We start from the raw sequence: 27,459 nt of genomic DNA on the forward strand, positions 1-27,459 counted from the left end.
CATTACTTGAGTCTCAATGCAGGTGAATATTTTATTTGATTATGAGATACTGTAATGATTTACCAAGTGGACTGCAAATGATAAATTTGGTCGTTCTTCACTCATTAGAATACCGGGTAAAAATGTTACTGTACCACCTTTTAATCAGCTTTAGAACAAGATGGTGAAAGAAGTCAGACAAAACAGGAAAGAAAATTAATCCAGAATTATATGTCTAAGAAACGAAATAAATTGTATTAAACTGTCAGTAATTGTTATCACAAGAATAAATTACAGCGCCAAGACTTGTCTTGGCAACAGTACCAACAGACGTAGCTAGATCACGGGGTGAGCAAAAGTTTGACAATTTTATCAAATCTTGATTGTGATCTTTTATTTATGTATTAGTTATTGGTGACACATAGGAACTGCACCCTAGAAGATACTGCAGTCTGTTTCACAGCTGCTCGAACAAAGCATTATGCAAGGGGTGGAGAAGGAACAGTGATACCGACTTCACCAAAAACTAGGAGGACTGCAGGGAGCGGAGTTGCGAGCAGGCAGCAAATTATGTTGTGCTGCCAACCATGGGAACCTACAGCGCATACTTTGGCTTTTTATGAACATCTGCCAGATTTAAACTGCAGTTTGCCTGAATCCATCTGAATTAACTTTAAAATTGGGCAAACACATAACAATGGTAGACATTTCTGCAGGAGTCTGTAGAAATCTAGCTAGGGGTGAGTGGCATACCTATACATTCCTAGAAACAATGTTGCTGATACTCAGTGTAAGGTATGACGTGAACAAAAGGTGGTGCGTCAGCCGCTGGTCCTGTGCAGCCAATGACACAGCAGTGGGGAGACAAATGTTTGGAAGCAAGAAACGATGTAAAATTCTCATCCTTATGCCACTGGCAAAAAACAGCTGCGTTCTCAGGTTCCACCATAATCACAACCTCAGATTTTGCAATATATTCAGAAGAAACAACAAAATATTTGTGACAACTAAGACATAAATTTCACAGCTGCATTATTAGGATGATGAGAAAAAAAGGTAGTTCAGTTAGAATTTATGTAAACTATTCTTTTTTAATATTTTATTTAAATGTAGACAATCAATAAATGGCCTCAGTTTAAAATAGCTATAATGCAAATTTTTTAGGCACATAATGTCGATAAAACCATTTGTAATTTGATTAGTCAGAATATGTGAAAAATAAAATTTTTCACAAGGAGCCTCTTAAAAAGAAGCAGGTTGTCTCATAATTGGGTAAATACAGTATTATAATTCACAGAAGGTGTAAAATTAGTTATACTGGAAAACCCAATCTACAATTTTCTGCTATCTTAATATTGGAGGTAAATTGTACAGTATCAGTTCACTGATCAAAATCATTCACTGAGTTACATGAAGATGATGGTCTTTCCGTTCATCCGCGACATCGGTACGAGACTCAAGAAACAAAAACATGTGCGTAAAGAAATGAAAAGTTGAAGTGGTTAGATAAAAGAAATTATATGGAATAATCTGAGGAAGAATGCTCTGTTTCAAACATGGGACTACAGGGAAAGGGGTAGTACAGAGGGAGTACACACTATCCTACTTCGGTGGTATTAACAAGGCAAGAAAAGGGACATATGTTCTATGCTGTCAACTGAGCATCAGTTAAGGCAAAAAGTGACATTCAGGAGTAATTCATGACTTCATATTTGTCCCTCTAGCATGCTCCATGACTGCAGTTAAGGTTTGAAGTGGAAGCTTCAAATTCACACCCTGCTTGAAAAGATACACGTCAAAATAATACTCTAAATAACTTAAGTTTTATTTTCTTTTTGTAAATTTTATACAACAGCACACTTCAATGAAAATAATGTACTTGGTTCTGTGTCTCTTAATCTGATGTACTCTGTACTTTATATGAAATCAATCCATTAAAAACGCATCTACTGCACTTTTTTTTTTTTTTTTTATTTTGAACACTTTTACTTGATTTCATTGGTGTTTTGTAAATGCATAACTCCCTACATAACTGAATTCACTAGTGAAAGCAGTTTCTAATTAATTATGCTGGCTTTCATATGCTGGAATGGAAACTGTATACCCCATAATTTAGTGTTCAGGGAATAATGTAAAGCTTAGTTATTAAATTAAGACATTCGCACAGCTCTATTACGTACACTAAAAACTGTAAACTTACCATCTCTGTTACTTGTAAATGTGACTCCAAGTACAACAATTTCAACAGTTGTTGTAAGTATCAAAAGGTATCTTACAAAAGTTTGAAACACTCCAGGTTTGGGTTTGACTAATCCAATGCTCACTATAGTTTCACCCAGGCCATCAAAGTATGCCAAGTCTGACCTAAAAAAAGGTACAAAATAATATTAAAAACAGAAACAGTCATGCGAATACCTTCTCTACAAACATTCACTATGATGTCCAATGCAGTTCAACTTTAAATATTATTCAGGAATAAGTGAACTATTAAACTATAAAGAGCAACACATACAATTAAGCTACCCAGGTAGCCGCTGACTGCATGGGAAAGGGGGGGGGGGAGGGGGGGGGAGGGGGGGGGGAGGGGGGGGGGGGGGAGTGCACACAAGGATTCTTTAGATAGGTGACTTTCCACCCAGTCAGATAATGATAGCTGTAGGAAAACCAGGAGTAACAGTAAGATCAGATGATACACCTCCCACAGGTGAGAGTATTAAAATGTTAGTGGTTAACTGCTGAAGCATTTAGAACAAAGTGCCAGAGTTTGAAGTGCTCCTAAAAATCAGGGAAGCTCACATAATACTATGTACAGAGAGGAGCATAAAACCTGAAACTGACAAGAGTGAGATCTTTGGGGAAAATTTAAGTGCATACTGAAATGCTAGGTTAATGGGAAGAGGTGGTGGAATATTTCTCACAGTACACAAGAAACCAAAATCCAAGATAGAAAACCTCAGTTCGCTTGTATGTAAGTACCCCAATCATACAGTAATCATTGGAGGAAAGTTTGACCATCCATCAGCTGTGAAATATTACTAAATGCCTCTATTGAAAAGTACCTATAACAGATAATTTGAAACCCTGCCCATGACTGAAACGTATTAGATCCAATGGAAACAGAGTGCTGATCACCTTGAAGATCTCTGCATTGAAACTGGCATCAGTGACCATGAGGTAGTTACAGCAACAATGTATACCTAAGTACAAAGGATATCTAAAACAAGTAAAAGATTTAAGTGTTCAGCAAGATGAAGCAGCAGTAATGTTGTTTCTTAATAAGGAACATTATTTAAACTTTTGCAACAAAGCAAGAGGATGTAGAGGCACTATGGTTCAAGTTTAAAAAAACAGCTGACCATGCACCAGATAGATATGTATCAATTACAATAGTTCATGATGGGAAGGACTCTTCATGGTATACAGCCACTATAAAGAAACTTCTAAAGAAACGGACTACTCCATTATAGGAATAAAACAAAGCACAGGGATATAGACAGGGAGATCCTGAATGAAACGTGCCTGGCAGTCAAGAGAGCAATGTGAGAAAACCTCAATGATTTCCATTGCAGAATATTGTCAAAAGATCTTTCACAAAACCCACAGACATTCTGATCACACGTAAAGGCAGTTAGTAGCACCAAGTTAGTGTTCAGTCGCCCATGGACAAGACAGGAATTGAAATTGAGGGTAGCAATGGAAAAGCAGAAATGCATAATTATATTTTCAAAAGTTCAAAAAGAAAAGCCAAGAGTACTGTCCCAAGTTAATTCTCATACCACTGAAAAGATGTGTGAAATAGTGATTAGTGTCAGTGGCAATGAGAAACAACTGGAATCTTTAAAATCGGACAAGGCCACACGGCCCGACGGAATTCCTATCCGATTCTATACCCAATTTGTGGCCGAGTTAGCCCCTCTGTTAACCATAATCCATCAGAGATTCCTCAAACAAGAAGCTGTGTCCAGTAGTTGGAAGAAATCTCAGTTCACACTAGGGCTGTAGAGGGGAGCAGAGAGGGGTGGGGGGACATGCCCCGCCTCACTCTCGCAGGGCAGCCAGCCCAAACCCATGTTTCGTGCTTCAGTGAAAGCAGATGTGAAGTATGGTGATAGTGAATGCTCAAACTGAAGACATTTATCTCTACAAAGCGCATAACAACTATCAGAAATGATATAAATTACAAACACTCTTTCTGATAGAAAACCAATGTAATTCAATATATACAACATTTACATACTGCACGAAACATGTTTGTCAAATTATTTTAGTCACTCTCAGCTGTGTTTGTATGTAAAGACTCATTATCTGCTGTGTCCGCGTGGGATAAGCTCGCGTGTTCCGCTGTGTCTGTATTAAATCAACCCTCACTGGAGTCATTAACACGTACAATGACGTCGTCATCAACTGTTTCCACTACACCATCGCACCTCCTGTAGTCATGCTCCACCTCTTGCACTTTTCTGCAGTATCCTTCCCAGAACTGAACGTATTGTCCATTAGTTTTTTGTGACAGGCAGTAAACATGTCACCAGAGACGACGTACTCCATCAAGAACTTTTTAATTTTCACCCATGCAAATTCAACTGTTTTCAGATCACAACTGTATGGCAGTAGGCGAACTATAGTGTCTCCTGCACTCTTTGCCAGTTCGTCTACTATGTATGTCTTTTCACTCTGTTTATTCGCTTGCACAAGGGCATACAGCTCAGCCTTTGTCATGCTGTCATCGCATTTAACTTTTCTTCTTCACAGCCGTTCTATTATTGCCACCCTCAAGTAATATATTGATTATGTTTTGTCCACCTGCCTACATTGATAAGACGCACTGTCCATAACAATGACGATCTGTTGGAAGATAAGGGAGTACCATCTCGAAAAACCATTCTCGAAATTGTCCGAGTTCATTTGGCCCCAGTAGTCCCCTCGAGTCGATTTCGCCAAGAACTTTAGCTCCGCTTGCTTCACAAACCTGTCTTCTGAGCCAATACTTGCCACTACCATCCTTCTGGACCCATTTCCCCATGCTATAAAACCCAATATATCTTGTGGCCTCTCCCAGCATTTGCAGCATGTCACATTGCTATCAATCCACGACTCATCAAGATAAAGTATTTTGTTCAGCTTCCCTAATGCTCCTCATGTGTGCTACGAAATGAGACCACCAAAGAACAATGTCACCACGTTCTTACAACATATTCCATTTGTTCATTATGGATTTCCACACAAATCCCATTGACTCCATTAAAGTTCTTAATGAGGTACTGCCCCATCTCCAACTTGTCTTCTTGTGCAGCAATGAAAGAAGTTTTTCCCTGCTTGGTACTACTTTTTCTTGTATGTAGAACTCTGTGACGGTATTCCTTATAACTAATTTACTGAAGTCATCGACTTCTTGAATATTGCTCTCTCTCTTCCTAAGTGAAACAAAGTAAAAAAAAGCACTTTCAACCTAGCAGCTGCCTAGTTGGAAGCATCATAGCATATAAACAGCTTTACACTTGTACAGTACAAATTAGAACTAAAACAAACCTTTTCTTTCCTGGATTATCAGGCAATTCGCCTGAAAGAGAGTAACAAACTTACTAATTCCATCTAATGTTCTTACACTTTTGCTGGTGTAAGTGGCAGCTCTCTTACAGGCCTGCGTGATAGGGTGTAGAAGCTTTCTGATTTCCTTTTCCATCTCGCAGCACTCTAGCACATTGTGTATCATTTTACAAGCACCACTTCGTACTACGAATCTCCCTTTCCTCTTAGGGGTCATAGTAGTATAGTGGAACGCTGTGATTGACCTCGAGCAGCATCTTCACTCATTTCAAAATACAATACGAGCAACCAGCAATGCAGAACAGAAAGCAGAACAAACTGGATAATACACGAGGCACGGTAATGGTTGGGAATGCAGTAAAAATAGTGGGACATGCCGAATCTCTACTGCTAACTTCAGAAACCGTAGATCAAAACAACCCCCATCTAAAACTGCCATGACATAGTGTTCGAGCGATAACTAACAGAATGACCTCCTCCCGGCCAAACAGCATGGATTTCAAAAACACAGATCATGTGACACCCAACAAGCACTTTCATCATGTGACATCCTGAAAGTGAGGGATTGAAGCAGCCCATTAGATGACGTATTTCTCAATTTCTAAGAAGCATTCAACTTCATACCACATCTACACATTATCAAAAGTATGATCATATGAGGCATCATGCAAAATTCCTGACTAGACAGAGAATTTTTTGGTAGTGAGGATGCAGCAAGTTATCTCAGATTGAGAGTCACTGCCAGATACAGGCATAACTTTAGGCATACCCTAGGGATGTATGTTGGGTCTCTAGCTGTTCATATTGTATATGACTGACCTTGTGGAAAATATTAATAGTAACGTAACCTTAAGCAGATGATGCAGTTATCTACGTGGATGTACAGTCTGAAAGAAACTGCACAAATATTGATAAGAGTTCGAGTTGGCAACTTTATTCAGAAATGCAAAATTGTATACTTCACAACACTGAAGTGTCTTAGGACAACTTTATCAACAAAATAGTTGGAATCGGCAAACTCATACAAATACCTGGGTGTAACAGTTCTTTGGAACATGAAGTGGAATGATCTCACAGATTAAATCATGGGTAAAACAGGTACCAGACTTCTCTTTATTGGTATGAAGTAGGGAAATACTGCTTACAAATCACTTGTGAGGCATTTCCTAGGATACTGCTCACATGTGTGGGATCCTTACCCAACAGAACTAACAGTGATATTGAACTTACATAAAAATGATTGAGCAAATATATGCAGGGACGCACTTTCAAGAAGTCATGTTTTCGAGTGGCACAGAAGGATTCATGAAGGCAAAGATTCAGTGCAAGATGATCTCACAGAGCTGGTCACCCATCTACAGCACACACTGATGCAAATGTAGGGCATGTAAGGCAAGACTACTCTGTTGTGTGTGTGTGTGTGTGTGTGTGTGTGTGTGTGCGTGCGTGCGTGCGTGCGTGCGTGCGTGCGTGCGCGCGCGCGCGCGCACATATGAGAGTAACACACTGCAATTTAAGAAATTACCGTACATTCTCACTCGTAACATAACTCAACATTTATAAAAGGAAATTTACTTTGAAAGTAATGCTTCTGAATTTACCATTTGCAATATTTTCCCACGACCTGCTAGAAATGGAAGCAGTTGTGCTGTCACACTCATAGGAACAAGGCCCGTGAGAAGTATTGCACTGTCTTTGACACATTTTGCTGTCAGCAGATGTTTGTAGGTGCACTGTGTTTTGTTGTTTTAGATGGTACATTTTCTTTGCAACTAAAGTTTTATTTTAGTGTTATTCTCTTTTTTATGTTTTACTGCTGTAGTATTATTCTGCAGTTGTTGGCTAAAGTAAAATTCTTCATTGGAGTATCATTTCTTACCTGTCAAAATTACAAAAATTTAACTGAAAATTAAAATAATTTATCTTCCTGTAATGCTAAAAAGTTCCTGTTTTTTCCCCACATTTCCCAGATTGTATACATCCTGATCAAGAACTTAACTGAGACACAGACCACTGAAGTGATAGCAGGACAGCATAAAGACTAACATTAACCTGGCCTAAGGACATAGAACTGAATGGAGATTACGATGAAAAATAGTATTTTATAGCCGAAGAATCAGGAAACCATACAGTGTACTTAAACTATAAATAAATTTAACCTGCTTTGAGGGGGGGGGGGGGGGGGGGAGGGGCGAGTTCCATTACTTATTGAATGACCTTCATACATTTAAATAAAAAAACTGTACTAACCCATGCTCGTAAGTCCACACATAAATATCACTATCAATTGTAAGCCAAGCTCTGCCAATTTCAGGAAATAATCCCATCATACAATTGCACTGCATATCTGGAGAAAGTTAAGTGAGATATTCAACTTTTAGTAGCTGTAGAACTTAGCATTTACGCTACAATCGTAGAATTATGTGCATTCATGTATGTAATACACCCTGAACATGCACATACAGTTTTTCCATTTATCCTAGTAATGTAACTACAGCATAATGAGATGAATGACTTGCTTTTAAAAACTGACCTCTGTATCACAAAGCATGCATATAATACAGATTTATTAGGAATGTAAAAAAAGGATACGACCAAAATGCTCCATCACTTCTCTTGGTAAAGGAACTTTGTTAATGGATTTAATTTGTTTCACTGATGAAAGTCCTTCTATAGAAGGGTAATCCATTTCTGTTAAGCCACTGACCGTTGCCGTTCCACCTGAAACCACAAAATTAAATTATAAGGGTTCTCCCAAGCAACTTATAGCCACAGTAAAAGTTGTAGTCATATACGGGGGAGGGGGATTGAAAGTGAAAGGAAGCATCTTTTCACTATATGTATCAGGAAGGAAGGAAGGAAGCTCCATTCACTGAGAGGGAGGAATGGCAACAAGAAATGAGATAATTCTTAAGACTTCTCTAACAAACTGAGTTAGAGGAGACATAACAGAACAAGACAAGGAAGAAAGCTTTTAAGGTTCTGAGGCTTAATAACCAAGTCTGAAATTTCCATTTTGAATCATACAGTAAAAAAACGTTCTTAAGTAGAGGCCCTTCAATTAAATATAATAATAGGACTACAGGCTTGTCATTAGACAGTAAATAGAATTCCATAGCGAACAGATAAAGTAGCCTTCAAAGAGTGACTCATGACACTGTGCTGTAGCTCTTGTGGTTTTTATTTCTGAGTCATGTCCTCTGACTGGTTGATGTGGCCTGCCATGAATTTCTCTTCTGTGTCAGCCTCTTCATTCCAGAGTAGCACTTAAATCCTACAGCCTAAATTATTTGTTGGATGTATTCGAATCTGTGTCTTACCCTACAGTTTTTCCAACCAAAACTCCCTCTTGTACCATGGAGGGTACTACACAATGTCCTATTACCCTGCCTCTTCTCAGTGTTTTCCATATGTTCATTTCTTCACTGATGCTTCTTTAGCATCACATCTCAGATACTTTGCCTCTTCTTTTCTGGGTTTTCCCCACAGCCCACAATTCACTACCACACAATGCTGTGCTCCTAATGTATACTCTTATAAATTTCTTTGTGTGTTTGATATTAGTAGACTTCTTTTGGCTATGAATGCCCTCTTTGCCTGGGTATTTTTTATGTACACATTGCTTTGTCCATCATGTATTATTTTACTTACAAGGTAGCATAATTCTTGAACTACTACTGCTTCGCGGTCACCAAGTGTTTCATTAAGTTCATTGCTAATGTCATTTCTGATACCCCTAATTACTTTTGTCTTTCTTCAGTTACTGTCAGTCCATACTTTGTATTCATTAGGCTGTTCATTCCATCCAGCAAGTCCCATATTCTTCATTTTCCCTGAGGTTGGCAATGCCATCAGCGAATATTATCACTTTGAAATTTAATCACATTCCTGATCTTTCCTTTATTTCAGTCATTTCTTCCTCAGTTTACAGGACGAACAGTAGCGGCCAAAAACTACAGCCCTGTCTTACACCCTTTTCATTCTGAGAATTCCATGCTTCATCTTCCAACATAACTGTCCCTTTTGGTTGTTGTACAAATTGTATGTTACCCATATTTCCTTACAAATTACTCCCACTTCTCTGAAAAGTTTTTTTCTGAATCAACAAATCCTATGAACATAGCTTTATTTTTCTTGTCTTGCTTTCATTATCAAGCACAATGTTAGAACTGCCTCTCGGGCACCATTACCTTTCAAAAAACCAAACAGATCATCTTTTAACAGCTCCTCAATTTTCTTTTCCATTCTTCTGTATATTATTCTTGTTCGGAACTTGGACACAGGAGCTGTTAAACTGATTGTATGATATCTCTTGCCCTTGTTATCTTAGGGATTGGTGGATGTTTTTCTGCAAGTCTGATGGTATGTCTCCAGTCTCAGATTCTACACACCCACCTGTAAAACCATTTAGTTACTGCACCCAGGAATTTTAGAAATTTCAAAAGGATGTTATCTATCCCTTCTGCCTCATATGATTGCAAGTCTTCTGGATCTTCTATGTTTTCCATATCAACCCCCATTAATTCTTCTACTGCATCAGACAGTGTCTCTGCTTTGAAGAAGTCTTGAATGTACTCTTTAGACCTATCTGCTCCTTCCCCTGTGTTTAACGCTGAAATTCCCACTGCATTCTTATTGTTGATGCTCTTACTTTTAATTTCAGTGAAGGTTCTAGCTAGCATTAATTTTGTAAGCAGTGATAATTTTAAGAGGTTACCTACACTAAATTTAGGGTTGGTTGGTTCGTGGGATTAAAGGGACCAGACTGCTACGGTCATCGGTCCCTTTTTCCAAAACTTAAAAACACCCACACAGAATAAAAACAAACAAGGAAAAGATGACAGATGACACAGGATAAGAGAAACTTAGACAAAGACCAGACAAAACGAAGTAAAATCACACAGTGTGTGACAGTGGTTGGCCGACCAGAGAGAATAAAAAGGAAAAGCCAACAACCGAGAAACATATTAAAAACCCAGTCTAAAACCGTAGGCCAAAGGCCACACTCAACACAAAATAAAGACAAACACTTAGAGCAAGTGATACAAGCCCCCTGCCCGAATAAAATGCAAAACTAAGCCCGCCATGGCAGTGTCATTTGTTAAAAGGGCAGGGAGCGTATCAGGCAGCGCAAATGTCTGACTGAGCACAGCTAAAAGCAAACAGGCCAATAAAATGTGCACCACCGTCAAAACCGCCCCGCAGCGACAGAGAGGCGGGTCCCCAAGGCTGAGTAAATATCTATGCGTCAGCCGGATGTGCCCAATGCGGAGCCGACAAAGGACGACTGAGTCCCTATGAACGGCTCGCATGGATGACTGCCACACAGCCGCCGTCTCCTTGACAGCACAGAGTTTATTAGGTGTGGTCAGATCACGCCATTCAGCGTCCCAAAGCGAGAGAACTGCACGGCGTAAGACTGCCCGCAAATCAGTATCTGGGAGGTTTACCTCCAGAGTTGGTTCACTGGTGGCCTGTTTGTCCAGGCGGTCTACATGTTCATTGCCGGGTATCCCAACATGGCCTGGGGTCCACACAAAGACCACAGAGCAGCCGCAACGGGCAAGAGCACGGAGGGACTCCTGTACAGCCATCACCAGCCGAGAGTGAGGGAAACACTGGTCAATAGCTCGTAAACTGCTCAAGGAGTCGCTACAGATAACGAAAGACTCACCTGAGCAGGAGCGGGTATACTCTAGGGCACGAAAGATGGCAACCAGCTAAGCAGTGAAAACGCTGCGGCCAGCCGGCAATGAATGTTGTTCGTAGTGGTTCCCTAGAGTGAGAGCATAACCAACATGACCAGCAACCATCGAACTGTCAGTGTAAACAATGCCAGAGCCCTGATATGTGGCAAGGATGGAAAGAAAGCGGCGGTGGAAGACCTCTGGAGGGACTGAGTCCTTCGGGCCCTGTGCCAATTCGAGCCGAAGGCAACGGCGAGGCACACACCACAGGGGTGTACGCAGAGGGGCCCGGAAAGGAGGTGGAAGAGGGAAAACACCAAGCCCGGATTGGTTGGTTGGTTTTGGGGGAAGAGACCAAACAGCGAGGTCATCGGTCTCATCGGAGTAGGGAAGGACAGGGAAGGAAGTCGGCCGTGCCCTTTCAGAAGAACCATCCCGGCATTTGCCTGGAGCGATTTAGGGAAATCACGGAAAACCTAAATCAGGATGGCCGGACGCGGGATTGAACCGTTGTCCTCCCGAATGCGAGTCCAGTGTGCTAACCACTGCGCCACCTCGCTCGGTACCAAGCCCGGAGAGAAGCTCTCTGACATGGACCGCGATCGTACAACCTGACCACGGCCGACTTTCTGAGAGATGGACGACCGACTGTGGGAACAGAGGCCGATAGTTAGGGTGCCCGGGCAAGCTACAAACATGCGTAGCATAAGCGGTCAGTAAACGTTGGCGCCGTAACCGCAGTGGAGGTACACCTGCCTCCACAAGTATGCTGCCCACAGGGCTGATCCGGAAACCACCAGTGGCAAGTCGGATCCCGCTGTGAAGGATTGGGTCCAGCACCCGCAACGCAGATGGGGATGCTGAACCATAAGCCAGGCTCCCATAATCCAGACGGGACTGGATTAATGCCTGGTAGAGCCGTAAGAGGATAGAGCGGTTGGCACCCCAGCTGGTGTGGCTCAAGCATCGCAGAGCATTAAGATGCCGCCAACATATCTTTTTAATCTGTCGAATATGTCGGAGTCAAGTCAGCCGGGCATCAAAAATCACACCCAAAAACCGATGTGTCTCCACCACACCAAGAAGTTCGCCAGCAAAATAAAGCTGCGGCTCAGGGTGAAATGTTCGTCGCCGGCAGAAATCCATAACACAGATCTTGGCAGCCGAAAACTGGAAGCCATGCGCTACAGCCCAAGACTGCGCCTTGCGGGTAGTGCACTGCAGCTGACGTTCAGCAGCTGCAATGCCAATGGAGCTATAGTAGAGGCAGAAGTCGTCAGCATACAAGGAAGCTGAAACAGACGTTCCCACCGCCACAGCGAGCCCTTTAATTGCAATTAAAAACAGGCAGTCACTTAGGACAGACCCCTGTGGTACCCGGTTCTCCTGAACTCGAGAGGAACTATGGGAGGCCGCAACTTGCACGCGGAAGATATGATGTGACATAAAATTTTGTAGGAAAATCGGCAGTGCCCCCCGAAGACCCCAACCATGAAGCGTAGAGAGGATGTGATGGCACCATGTCATATCGTACGCCTTCCGCATGTCGAAAAAGACAGCGACGAGGTGCTGACGGCGGGCAAAGGCCTTACAGGTGGCTGACTCCAGGCTCATCAGATTGTCGGCGGCAAAGTGGCCTTTACGGAACCCACCCTGAGATGGAGCCAGAAGGCCCCGAGACTCGTACCCAACTCAACCGCCGGCTCACCATGCGTTCGAGCAACTTGCAAAGAATGTTGGTGAGGCTAATGGGGCAGTAGCTGTCCACCTCCAATGGGTTCTTGCCAGGTTTCGAAACGGGGATAACAATGCTGTCCCGCCATTGCGACGGAAACTCACCCTCAACCCAGATACGGTTGTAACGGTCGAGGGGGCGTAGCTGGCAGTCCACTGAAAGGTGTTTCAGCATCTGACAGTGGATGGCCCGGGAGCTGTATCAAGGCAAGCGGCTAGGGCACTGTGGAGTTCCCACTCACTGAATGGAACATTGTAGGATTAAGGATGGCGGGTGCGAAATGAAAGGCTCCGATGATCCACCCACTCTTTAATGGAGCGGAAGGCCAGAGGGTAATTCGGAGATGCGGAACTCTGAGCAAAATGCTATGCCAAGAGGTTTGCAATTATGTCGGAGTCAGTACAAACCGCTCCATTCAGTGAGAGCGCAGGGACGCTGACAGGGGTCCGATAGCCATAGAGGTGCCTAATCTTGGCCCAAACCTGCAATGGAGAGATATGGAGCCCAATGGTGGAGACATACTGTTCCCAGCACTCCTGCTTTCATTGGTGGATAAGGCGGCGGGCCCGCACATGCAGCCATTTGAAGGCGATGAGGTGTTCTATTGAGGGATGTCGCTTGTGACACTGGAGCACCCGCCGGCAATCTTTAATCGCCTCAGCGATCTCAGGCGACCACCGAGGCACAGTTCTCAGCCGGGGGGGACCCAGAAGAACAGGGAATGGCAGATTCTGCAGCTGTAACGAAGCCGGTGGTGACCGAGTGAACCACAGCATCAATAGCTTCATTAGAAAGAAGCACAATAGTGGCCATGGAGGAGAACAAGTCCCAGTCAGCCTTATTCATAGCCCATCTGCAAGGGTGCCCAAAAGAGTGACGCTGTGGCAGTGACAGAAAGATCGGAAAGTGGTCACTACCACACAGGTCGTCATGCACACTCCATTGGACAGACGGTAAGAGGCTAGGGCTGCAGATCGAAAGGTCGATGGCGGAGTATGTGCCATGTGCCACACTGAAATGTGTGAAGGCACCATTGTTTAAAAGGGAAAGGTCGACCTGTGCCAATACGTTCTCAATGGTGGCGCCTTGACCTGTTGCCACTGACCCACCCCACAGAGGGTTATGGGCGTTGAAGTCGCCCAGTAACAGGAAAGGTGGCGGCAATTGGGCTATCAGTGCCACCAGGACATGCTGCGGGACAACATCATCCGGTGGAAGATAGAGACTGCAGACATTAACAGCCTGTGTCTGTCACATCAAGGTGTTTGTAGAGGGACAGACTCGCTATGAAGAGAGTGAAGGACATAGATGCAGACGCCACCAGACACCCTTTCATTAGCTGCCCAGTTCTTATAATAACCCCGATAGCCACGGAGGGTGGGGGTCCACATTGCCGGAAACCAAATTTCTTGAAGAGCAATGCACAAGAAAGGGTGAAGGCTGAGAAGTTGTCGGAGCTCAGCAAGATGGTGGAAGAAACCGCCGCAGTTCCACTGAAGGATGACATTGTCCATGGCTGAGGAAGGTGGGAAGGGAGTGGAGAGGCAGATTACACTGCTGGGTCGCTTGCTGCCACCAATTCAGTACCCGCACGAATGATATCCATTGCGTCCGAGGATCCGGTGAGATCTAGGTCTTCAACAGACGCCAGAATCTCTACCTCATCCTCAGACGCTGAGCTTGCAGGAAGTGGTGGGACGGGTGCCACCACACTGTCGTCATTCTCGGGAACCACCTTCTTTCTCTGCTTCTCGCGCTGTGTGTTCAGTGGTTCAGGATGGGAGGGCTTCACTGGGTCAGTCTCAGGGACGGACGACGACCATGTGACCCTACAACCAGCGACTGGTGGTTGTTTCAGCCACTTGCAGGTGTCCGCTTTTCCACTGGTCGGAACTTGTAAAGGGATGTCCCAAAGGGACCCCTTCCTGGTGAGAGTAGCCGAAGAAGCCTTACTCTTCTCTGGCTGGGAAGTGGGAACTGATGTCCCCGATGGTTGGGGGGTGGGAGGAAGGGGGGGGGGGGGGGTGTTACTCCTGAAGTAGATGGAGCGGGAGCAACAGGGAGTGAAGTGCCTCCCCACAATCAAAAGGGCCAGTGGATTCTGACCCCTATCATAGAGCCAACCGTACGTGACAACACGGGGGTGGGAGAACTCTTGTTGCAGCAGCGGTGTAGGTCGACGTCATTAGCACAGGATGGAGCCTCTCACATTTCTGCTTAGCCTCGGTGTAGATCAGGCGGTCCAGGGTCTTATATTCCATTATCTTCCGTTCTTTCTGGAAAATCCTACAGTGCGGCGAGCAGGGCAAATGGCGTTCTCCACAGTTAACACAGATAGGAGGCGGGGCACATGGAGTATTGGGATGCGAAGGACATCCACAATCTCGACATGTGATGCTGGAAGTACATTGGGTTGACATATGCCCAAACGTCCAGCATTTAAAACACATCGGGGGAGGGACATATGGCTTCACATCACAGCAGTAAACCATCACCTTGATCTTTTAGGGTAAGACATCACCCTTGAAGGCCAAGATGAAGGCACCGGTGGCTACCTGATTATCCCTCGGACCCCGATGGACGCGCCGAACACCTCGTCGTTCTAGGTTGGCGCATAGTTCGCCTGAGTGCAGAAGAAGATCCCTGTGGACCATGTTTAGACTCTTATGGGGTGTGATGCTAACTGAAACATCCCCCAACTTGTCACAAGCGAGCAACCTCCGTGACTGGGCAGAGGATGCCGTTTTGATGAGAACTGAACCAGAGCGCATTTTGGACAAGCCCTCCACCTCCCCGAACTTGTTCTCTATATGCTCCACAAAAAACTGGGGTATCGTCGACATAAATGATTCACCATCAACTCGTGTACAGACAAGGTATCGGGGTGAATAATCGGCACTGTCGTCTTAAGCCATATGTGCCTCCCATGGAGCGGCCAGGGAGGGAAATGATCTCGGATCATATTTCTTCCTGTTGAGGTTAGACCTGGATCGCTTAGAGACTGCTGGTGGAGGCCCACCAGCAAGAGATGATGTACCACGGTTCATTGTGGGTCATCCGCCCTGATGCTACCCACTCCAACCAGGGGCTCTCACCACGGGTGCCACCCAGCCACAGCAAAGACCACCTGGCAGGATGGCCTTTGCTGGAAGTCCTGATCCCCCAGACAGATAGGCATCAACTCCTTGGCACACATGGGGAGGTAGCAGCTCAGGCATCAGCAGTGCGATCCCTGTGTAGTCAGGGGGCTACCACCAAGAGAGTACATGACGACCCCACCACAACGGACTGGCTACCGTGCTGATGTCGGGTGTCTAATATCCATGTGTATCATGAGGGTGAAGATGGAAGTGCACAACAGAGGGCATGTATGCTACCCGGAACACACTGCAGCTGATGTGGCCGGAAGCTCGGTGTAAGGCCAACTCCATGACAATATCAGGTGTGCCAGATCTTAGGGCAAGATGGATATAGAATGCACCACGTAAGGCGTCCTTCCCCAAACGGTACGAACTAATGGAAAATTTTGAAATATAGTGGTCAAACCTCGTAGGGGACCACCACATTAAGGCCGAAACGTTGGATACTCCTTTTAGTTGCCTATTACGACAGGCAGGAATACCGTGGGCCTATTCTTACCACCAGACTCGCAGGGGGGGCTAAATTTATGGAAGAGTAGAGGAAGCTTATGAATGAGCATACAAAAACACTTGAATGGTCTGGGGAGGGGGTCACACTCCTTAAGACAGTCAAAATAGAATTGAGCAACTTTTTAGAAGCCATTGCTGCACTCAGTGTTCACAGTCTTGCACGCGAGATGTAGTGGAATACCTTGCAGTCGTCAGACAGTGAACATGTTTATGGTGTGATGTTACTTGAATACAGACAATAGTAATATTAAGTACTCAGCCTGTAAATTCAATGTAGATGTATATAGATTGTGGATTTTTTTTTTTTTTTTAATAGAAATTCTGACATGTAATGAACTAATTTTTGGCTGTAATCCATTTGAAAATGGCTACACCGTAGAACCTGCATTTGTAGATTTTGTGAATAAAGTTGTAAATGACAAAAGTGGCAAAGTTGTTTCTTCAAAAACTGATATAAACACACATATCTAAGGAGGACAAACAGGAGCTTAATGCAAGAAGAATGTGGTTAAAATCTGAAATAATAGCAAGTATAAGAAAACAAGGAAGATGATAAACAGGGTAAGAGGGGAATGACTGGGCTAGCAAGAGTACAGATGGCACTCAGGACGTCCTCAGGCTCAGCATGTGGCAGGAGGCACACCTCCCAACAACCTAATGTCTTCTGACTCTAATAAAGGTCAAAACATTAAAGCTGTGAATAAAAACTAGTCTCTTGGAGAAACCATAAAACCTCCCCAGCTGTCCTTTCATTATCAGCCAGAATTGGGCATAAGACGTCCTTGTGATTCATGTTCGTCAAATAGCTGTAATGATGGTGCCACTCCAGGAAGATGTGAACCAGCACTAGCAAAGAATCACAGCCACGTAGGTGGGGTGGGGAGGGGTCTGGCTCTGGCTGCAAAGTTTAAAATCACAACCCAGATGGGCATGACCAACACAAAGCCAGCATAAGGCAGTGGACTCTCTCCAAGACAAACAGAAGGAGTAACATTGCACAGCAGTGGTCTCCACAATAGCACACAGTTTGTTGGAAGGACCAGAAGCCCACCTTTCTCGGCTTTAACTGTGACAGATTGCACGCTCACAAAACAGTGACCAGTTGCCATATAACAAATGCCAGTCATTAGTCATTTCCCTAGTTAAGCGATCAGTTACTCTTTCCCCGGGATTCCCACATTACTTAGGATCGAAAGGAGAACGGGTAATATTGGTCTATAGTCTGCAGACTGTTCAAAAAGTCAAAGCATAACAAATGTAAGTTGTAATTTTTCTTCTCAATGAAATGTAGGAGATCCAGAACTAACCATCAGTTCTGCCTTGAAGGCAGTACAAGTCTCTTACAAAGAGTGCTGTTCCTAGTGTTTGGCATAAGTGAAAACATACCATGTCTTTTCTGTATCTCTACGTCATCATAATAAATGATTTCAGTTGCAGCAGGGCTGAGAGGAAGCTACGATGGAAAACAATGGTGGCACCAAGAGATTTTAAGCCCTCATAATAGTTGACTTGTGGTCTGTGCACATATCAAGGTGGGATAATAGCACATTCTTGAAGAGACGCTTGGAAGCTGCTACAAAGAATTCCCTAACGCATTCCAATTTGAACACTGGGTCGGCATTCCTGGGAAGGAAAAAGAATCTGATAATCAAAAGGCTACGGAATTGGTACATAGTAGCAGTGTAAATGACAAGCAGTTGGTGGTGTCAGAAGTCTACACTTTTCCTTCAGTGATGAGCCTAAACCCACAATAATGAAGTGAATCTAAAAATCAAAAAGCTAATGGTGCTGCTGAATCTTTATCTGGCATTCATAATCTAGTTGTGACACGAGGCACTCTAGAGTGATGAAACTGTTGTCCTGAGAGGTATGGCTAAGAAAACCAAGAGCTTTTACGCTCCACTTGTAACTTGTTTTTGGTTGACAGATATGGGTTAATCACACCTGTTTACTGTCTGAGAGAAGGTTCAAAAAACTGTGAATGTGTGATTGTCTTGATGTGTTGGTTCCCAACTAGAGCTCTGAGGATGGTTGAACAACTGCACAGCGGCAAAAACACACAATCTGTGTTTTAGTGGGTGAAAACTGAAAGCCATGATGAAGATTCAAGAACAGACTCCTGCGCATGAATACTGAAACTGAGGTCCATCCAAAATTCGTCAGCATAAAGTGTGGGAGTAATCAATGGCCTCACAAAGCCCACTGAAGGCTGTAATGAAAATGATAACACTCAACACTAGGCCCAAAGAGAAGCCACTCTCTTTGTCCCATACAAAGATGAAAGATGTACCGACCAACTAACAGCCTGCCAGATTGTTTTTTTCCAAACATAAAAATGTGGAATCAGTTGGGGACCACACAGATCTATATTTTTACTACTAAAGCTTGCTAGTATAGTTGAAGTATACGCTTTTCTGTTTAGTGTTGTCTGATATTGGAACATTGATTAATTGTGTTCATGTTAGATGTGTTTGATTGACCTGTCCCAGTTGCATTTATCTATATATGTACATTAAGAAAGTACACACATAAGTACTCTTACAGAAGCCATACTGATAGGTGGACAAAAGAGAGTTATTCAAGGACACAGCACAATTTATGGGTCACCATTGTATCAAGAAATTTACAGAACTTATTAGTCAGACTGATTGACCTAGAACTGTCAATGGAAGTTGGGTTCTTGTTGGCTGAGAATTTGGTATGCCGGAACTTTCTCACCATTATAAAGGGAAATCACTTCTAAGCCAGATAGACTGAAAACAATGAGCAGGCAGTGTTTATGAATAATTTCAGATTGAATAATTTGATAGCGAAATGACTCAGGACCTGTGGCTGTGTTGTGGGTCAACAGAGGGACTCTCAAATAATTATCATTCATTAAAATGCTTTTATATGGTTTGGGGGAACATACAATCAACAGGTAAGCATCTTCCAACTACTGGCAGGAAGATGCACGCACTCCCAATGAGATTACATAGTGTTACTAGCAGTCTTTCTCCCTTTATGTAATTAAAAAAATGATGCCTTGCACACTATCACATAAATGGGGAACCGCCTCAGCCAAAAGGGAGCTGTTTGGCATCTTTTTCCAATACCACTACCTCTTCAAACTTTTACTGTATGTCTTCTAAAAAGAATTAAGGTTTAGCCATTAAGTACAGTACAACTTTTCCAGTACATACTAGATATTATGGGGAATACAAAGGCAGGGTCACTGTAAGGTGGTTGGGCTTAGTATCATAATTGCCAAGCCCATCTGATGAAACTGCCAGAGGTTCACAGCAACCGACTTTTGAGAGTGTAATCCATTTCACTGTGGATTATCCAGCATGGTATCACCCACTCCAACCAAGAACAATCTACACGGATGGCATCCAGCTGCAGCGAAGACTATTTGACACATTGGGTATTCCTCACAGTCCTGGTGTCCCACAAAAGACACTGTATACTCAATGGCTTACATGTTGGGTTCTCAGGTCACAGATCAGAAGTGGGTTCCTGAATTGCCAAGGGGCTACAACTACACACATACCTAGCAAACCCTCTTATAGACTTGCTACAGTGATGTGTTTTGGGAACACATGGCGTTCTGCCAAGAACACCATGTCAAGATGGTCACATTAAGGGAGGTACCTGCATTTCACAGTTCATGTCCTTCCAGTTTAGCTCGTGCTTTGGAAAATATGGAAGGAAATATACCTCTAATGGGACAATGACTATGTTAAAAAAAATTGTGAACTAGTAACAAACAAGGATGGTTTGTTGATAGGTGGTAAAGTACTAAACAGTGAGATCATCAGTCCCTTGGTCAAGAGGTAGTCCGTCTGGAGGCAGTGATAACCAGAAAAGTGCTTAGAAGAAGAAAGTATGCAGGAGAGGTAAAAGCGAGGCACTGAAAGCAGTAAACATTTACAGAGAATTTAAACTAAATGGGCTGGACCAGTACGTAGGTTATAGCAGAAAAATGGGCCCCCAGGCCTCAGCTTTGGCGACAGACACCCCAGCTGCATGCAATATCTGTTAACCCAATTAAGAGTGAATGAGGCTTCCGTGAGTAGAATGCCTTCTAGTCAAGAGATCCAGAATTTCAATAGAAGTGAATTTCAGAGAATGTAACAGACATCAATTGAACCATCAATAATAAAACAGTATGACCAAAATACTTAGTGCTGCACTTGGGCATCTCCCAGGGCTCTCCGTACAAAAGGGGGGGCAGGCTGCTCAAGCCATGATGCAACACAGGCAAAAATTTAAGGAGGAGGACAGCACCCATTGATCAACAGAATGCTACTCCCAAAACAGGAAACACAGTGCAGCAGAAAAAGAGGCAAACTGCCTAAAAGTAATTAAAACAGAGGAAAAGGAGTGAATGAGGCAGCAGGCAAAGGAGGCAGGGTGAAGGGTCCCCTGACTAAGCATGGGGCAGGAGATGCCACAATCCCTTTTATCACCTCCTCATCACAAAGGCAGTTTAAAATGTTGTATCTGAAAATAAAAACCACTGTCACAGAAAAAAAAACAGAACCAGTTCAATTGTCTGTGAGTTGCATGCCAACATGAGAGGTAATAAATTCTGAAGACTATGTCCAGCATGGAGAGCCAGAAGGAAGGGGCATTCCACCAGGATATGAGCAACTACCAGTAAGGCTCCATAACAATAATGTGGGGGTGGCTCATTACTTATAGGAAAATGTGGGTCAGTCCAATATAATTGATATGGAGGAGACAAACATTGAATTTCTTCCTTGCCATGCAGCAGTCATCTCCTCGGTAGTGTGGAGTACATGAGAGGGTGCAGTAGCTTACATATATGGTTTTCAGTCTCCAAGAGAGCAGAGGTCTAAATTGCATCCACAAATCTGCAGCTGGGATCGTCAAAGCAAATGGAGGGCAGGTGATCGCATCTCTAGCCACATGATTAGCCAGTTCACTCACTGGGATACCCATATGACCTGGGACCCAGAGGTAGTCAGCTGAGCAGGCACTATGGTTCCACTCAGAGAGAAGGTGATGAATAGCAGATATCAAACAGTGACAATGGTAAAACTGGTGACATCGATCTCTGGTCTGAAATCTGCCCACAGAGTCACTATGTATTTAAAATCAGTCAAGGGAGACTCTTTTTATGAAATAAGGGGCTCTGCTTATGGCCATGAGGCCCACTGTAAAAACACTACATATCCCAGCATCGAACGGTGTTCCTAACCAACGAGACATGTAAAAGCATAACCCATCCTATCTGTGGTTTCAGAGTTGTCAATGTGAAAGAGAGTAGCACACCATACTCCTGAAGACCTGAAAGGAACAGAAGCAGTAAGGTTATGGGGTGGCAACAGACATTAGGTTCTTGAAACAGATCAGTCCTAATCTGGGGCCTGGGCACAAACCAAAGGGGGAGGGGGTGAGAAAACATGGGGAGTAATTGTAGGGGGTATAAGTGCAAGTCTTGGTAGTGGGCTGTGAGGAGCATTCCAACTAGTAACCCTACCCAGTGGCAGTTGACAGGGGCTCAATGCCCTTTGCACGCAAGAAAGAATAGGATATACTGAAGGGTCAGGAAATTGTCAAATGGCAGTTGCATAGGTGTGTACAAGTTGGTACTGTTGAAGCTGAAGAATGAAGACCCTCACTTTGGAAGAGTGACGCTCTCCAGGACTGGGTCCAACAACTTCAAAGCCGAAGGCACCACCGAGGCATAAACCTGGCAAACAAAGTCGCCAAGTGTGACTAGATCAATGCCCAGTAGATTTGATGGAGAGTGGTGCAATCCACACCTGAAGATGTGTGGGCAAGGAAACAGAGAAAGATAAGCTTTGCATTCAGTCTTTAGTTGACAAATATGGAGCAGCCAAGTCAGTTCTTTAACAAAAAGAAGATTCAAAAACCGCTTCCAGCATGGCACCCAAGTAAAGTTCTGGGACAGCATGGACTGTGGTAAGATGACATAAATGCTGATCTGTGTTTTTGCAGAAGAAATTTGGAAACCACAGGAAAGGGTCCATGCAGAGAAGTAACAACGCTGACTTGGAGCAACTGGTGAAATAAAAACTGAAGTAAAAGTCGGTATGGACATATAAAAGACCAGTCACAGAGTCTGATGGTGCCAGGCAATGGCAGGTGATGGGAGTTAAGGAAATGCCTGTCGGACTACTTTTTCCAATCTACGAAGATGGCAGAGTGTGGACTGTCCCTCCCAGAAACAACACTGATGGGGCACAAGAGGCACCCATTACCGAACAAAGTGTGAAAGGGATGACATGGGTGACTGACAAGAAGAATGGAAGTAATAGCATACGATAGAGGCAGAAACTGCAACACAGAAAAGGAAGTGGTCATCCTGCAGCTCAGTACCCCATACTCGCAACACGCACACATGAAGGTCTTAAGTCTTCTGGTAGGAACATTCCACTAATAAGGGTATTAGAGATTGAACAAACACAGATCAGATAATCATATGTCAGGAAACTGGCCCTGTCCTTTTCAAAAGGACCACTTAATATTGGCAGGATGGCCTGAAACAGACCTGAAAGCCACGCCTTCCTAACACGAGGCCAGGTTCTGACCACATTTCCACATCTGTGAGGTTTTAACTAACAAGGCATCCTACTTCTTTACTGAAATATATTATTAACCACCACATTGTGTCATCTACAATAGCTGGATTGAAGTTGCAGTCTTACGTAATCTAATGCTAACCACAGGACCACACTAACATGGATTTTTATTTTTAATGCAATACTGCAAATAGAACACTGCCATCACTTGACAAAATATGCCTTCACATCCACCTCCATTCACCAACACTAATTGCAGGCAGCCCCACAAACCAAGAGAACTGAGTCACTGGAGGAAGTAATGCTCCTCCCTTCTAGGTTGACTGCTGACTGCACATTGCACACTCAGAATCAGCACAAATGTCTCCATGTTAGGGGAGATCCACTACCTCCTCCAGGTCAGAATATGTAAGAATTGCTAAGTACTGCTTCCAGACAAGCACAATTATATTTAAGTGAATTAATTTTACATAGGCAATGTCTGGATCATGCTGAAGCAGCAACAGCAGTCAGATGAAATTAGGTAAGCCAGCTAAGTGACTAATATTTACTGAAGAGTTAGAACGATCATATTGAAAATGGAGAGGTACTACCAAACTCAACATGCAGTCCACTTCATAAATGATTTAACTTTGTAAGTCATCTGTCAATGTGAGGGAGAAATAACTTGCAAGAACATGAACAGCGCGGAGAGCCAGGAGGAGGCGGCATTCCACCAGGATATGAGCAACTTTAACTTCAGTGATTCATAACTTGTTTATTTGAATTCTGCCAACCCACAACTTTAATTCAACAAATGTGATGAGGTTTATTGTATGGGAAAAGAATAATTAATGAAAAATGGGAATCCCTGGATGCAAAGCAGTATTGCGGAAATTTAGAGAGCCGACATTTGAGGCAGACTGCCAAATAATTCTACTGCCGCAAACATACACTTCGTGTATGAATCACAATGACAACACAAATGAAGTTGTGAGTTCGTGAGGGGGACACGAAAGGAAATGACTAGTAAATGGTAATAGTTGCTCACCGCCACACATTATATGGCGACCTGCCAAGTATTTACGTACAGCTTAGTAATAAGTACTATCAAAAACAATGGATGCCACATTGTCCACTAATAAAATATTTTAAAATTCCGCTAATTCCTTGCTTATACATATGTGAGATCTTTATTTTCTTATACATGAAGTACAGACTTGAAAGTAACAGTTTCAAATAAAACTACAGAACTTAGTACAGAGAAAATTCTAAACTTCAAACACACTGTTTAAAACCAGGACATATGGAGTTCAGAATTAACAATAAACTAAAAGATAGGAATATAATCAACACGGAGCTTTGATTTGCTAAAAAGACTGCTTGTCATTCATGCAGAATGAGGAATTCACAGAAAACCGTATCAAAATTTGGATAAGAGATTATCATATTTTACTATTTACCAGGAAACTATTTTCTATGTTATAAGATTTTGGCACAATCAATTATTCAAAATGACAGTCACAATCACATTATTTATTTTGCCACCAACCGGTTTCAACACGCGATTGTGTCATCTTCAGGGCAATTTACACCATTTAGTCACTCACTGGTGTCGTCACCCTGCCTGTGTATGGTTAGCAGGTCACTCGCTGGAGTCTTCACTCTGCCCGTGCACAGTTGGTAGTTACCAACCGTGCACAGGCAGGGCGACGACTCCAGCGAGTGACCAAATGGGTTAAATTGCCCTGAAGATGACACCATCACGCGTTGAAACCAGTTGGCGGCAAAATAAATAATGCGATTGTGACTGTCATTTTGAATAATTGATTATACGTAAATTAATCGTTATCTCCACACAACTATGTTGTCCAAAAATTTTGGCACAAACTGTGTCTGATAAAAAGAACACTGTACAGTAAGGACCAACCAAATGTATAGTGTTAAGGTACTGACTTCACATGTAGGAGGACAGAATTTCCTCAGCTCACCTATTCTGGTTTAGGTTTTATGCGATTTTCATAAATCATTGCATGTACATGCCGGGATGGTTCCTTAAGCAAGGCCGTGGACAACCACCTGCCCTAACCTCATGAAACATTTTTATATTCTGAGTCCATGTACATTGGAGATATTTATTTCCATTTTATTATGACAAATACTGTATCACTGTCAGAATCCCTGAATGAAAGAGTAAGCATTTTAATTTTTTTGGATTCCATGAGGTCAGGAAACAAATTCAGTTGCTATCCACAGTAACAGTCTGAATACCACATCACTATCACCTGCAGTAATTGGAAGTATGTTACATATACAGTAGTCTCACAAATTAATGACGACAATCATCTAGTATGAGTTGTGAGGTGGAAGAAAGAAAGAAAGAGAGAGAGAGAGAGAGAGAGAGAAATTGATTTTGCCATGTAACATACCTTGTGCTACTTGGGTGACTTCTATTAAAGAAGGGAAACAATTGTCTTTCTGTAGAGCTCTATCAAGTGCCCTTCCAGCAAGTTCCAGAGATTCGACATGGGACCGAAATGGGTCCAAAGGCACTGCTCTGTCCATGGCTGAGCTCAGCATATTTCTGAAAAAGAAATAATTAACATCCGAGATGTGGAAAAGACAGATAGGCGTTTATTGTTGTACAGACATCAGCACAGTATTAAAAGTGAACATTCTGTTCGGTAGCCCGTGTCTGTGTATACCGTGTAACAGCGAGTACACTACTTTCAAAATAGACGTGCCCACTGTTACCTGTGACCATTTTCAATGTATAAAAAACGAGATAATTCAACAAGTAACGTTAATTTAATAAAACTAACGGAGCATTCTCAAATCTTGATTGCATCGGCTCTTCGACTATTTAAGGGCACTATCCATGCACAAACATAGAACACTGGTTTCGGATGTAGCTCGACTTGTTTATATATCTCAAAATGTGTGTTTCCTGTTTTGAGACTAAATAAATAATGTTGCTGGTTTGAGATCTGCAAAGTCTTGTTCAAATTATGTTTTTCTCCCACATAAGAACCGGAACATAAACAAGTTTTAATTAAAAGTCTAAATGCTATTCTTTTCTGCGCCTGAGGTTCAACAGATTTTTTAGGTGCGTTGGTGTGATTTTTTTATTGGACATTTTACGTTGGGGTCAACTTTCTTAACACTCATTTCACACTGTGGCTGCTCTGTGACAATTCAGCATACTTTTCATTCATGAAATCATCTATGATCGTTTATCATTTAACAATACCGGCACCAAATGTCATAACGCCCAATTACGCTACGTGACGCTAACTTACAGCAGATAATGTTAATTCAAATATCTACGTCAACAAACATTCGTGTTGTCTATTATATACTCACACTTCACGGAGGTGTAACAAACGTATGTATTAAAACAACGTGATTTCGGCGCTCCTGTGGATTTCATATCAACCAAACGGCTAACGCTGATTCGTTGCCAACATTGACACCACAACTTTTCTCTGCAACATACCAAATTGGAGATATCGCAAGTAAAAAAAGAAAAAGGAAATAACTGACAAAACTGCAGAAAAACACAGAATAATTAATAGCACACTCTTTCTACTATTTTCGATATTTCTTGGAGGATGCGTACATAAACTATTCAAAGTGGAAAATAACGGAGTTCACCTGAGGATAATAATATAATCTTACGAGAAAACACGGTACTAATTAATATTTAGGAGCATATGAATGTTCACGTACTGGAATTAGAAATCCACTTGTGTGTGATCAAATGTAACAACAGTGTTATCCTTCCAGTGTCCAATGAAAAGTTCAGGCAGGCAGGTGCTAAAGAGGTCCAAAACTCACAAAATTCTCACAACAGGAAAGTAAATAATAATGTTCCCACATTTAACCAAAATATTGGTGACTTAAAGAAAAAAGTAGATTCACACAAAAGTAAAGTAAAAAATAATGTTACCATTTTTCACCAAAATATTGAAGAATAAAGTAGATGAGATCCTGGTTTGTTTAGACGACATTGAATCTGATAATGTAATAGATATACTATACCTGTCTGAGCATCACATTGTGTCTGATAAGGAAAAGTTAAATATCAGTAGTTATAATCTAGCTGTACATATGAGTAGAGAGAATAAAGTGAGAGGAGGAGTTGCCATATATGTCAAAAGTTATCACTGTGTAGAAAGCTTAGATACAAAAACGTTTTGTCTAGACCAACATATAGAAGCATTTGCCTGTCAACTTAAACTGACGGAGGGCTCTTTTATAATTGTAACAGTATATAGGTCCCCTTCAGGAAACTTTCATTTATTCCTGGAAAACTTGGATGCCTTGTT

The 27,459-nt window shown here is 42.7% G+C and overlaps 1 protein-coding gene across 2 annotated transcripts in view; it reads right to left on the minus strand.

Annotated features, from left to right (window-relative positions):
• LOC124612410 (nuclear pore complex protein Nup155) overlaps window positions 1-26,583 on the minus strand; it is a 254,444-nt gene extending 227,861 nt beyond the window's left edge. Inside the window, exons 1-6 of one of the 2 annotated variants that reach the window (XM_047140605.1) lie at window positions 26,495-26,509; window positions 26,062-26,161; window positions 25,561-25,715; window positions 8,119-8,247; window positions 7,777-7,873; window positions 2,180-2,343 (exon numbers count right to left, since the gene is read on the minus strand). In XM_047140605.1, the coding sequence (XP_046996561.1) occupies window positions 2,180-2,343; window positions 7,777-7,873; window positions 8,119-8,247; window positions 25,561-25,711 (541 nt within the window). In that variant the 5' untranslated portion in view covers window positions 25,712-25,715; window positions 26,062-26,161; window positions 26,495-26,509. Of the gene's footprint in view, window positions 1-2,179; window positions 2,344-7,776; window positions 7,874-8,118; window positions 8,248-25,560; window positions 25,716-26,061; window positions 26,162-26,494 lie in introns of both variants that reach the window. The other variant, XM_047140603.1, reaches the window with a different exon arrangement.
• Window positions 26,584-27,459: the final 876 nt, after the last annotated feature.

The sequence above is a fragment of the Schistocerca americana genome, chromosome 4 (assembly GCF_021461395.2).
Source record: "Schistocerca americana isolate TAMUIC-IGC-003095 chromosome 4, iqSchAmer2.1, whole genome shotgun sequence".
Taxonomy (NCBI): Eukaryota; Metazoa; Arthropoda; class Insecta; order Orthoptera; family Acrididae; genus Schistocerca; species Schistocerca americana.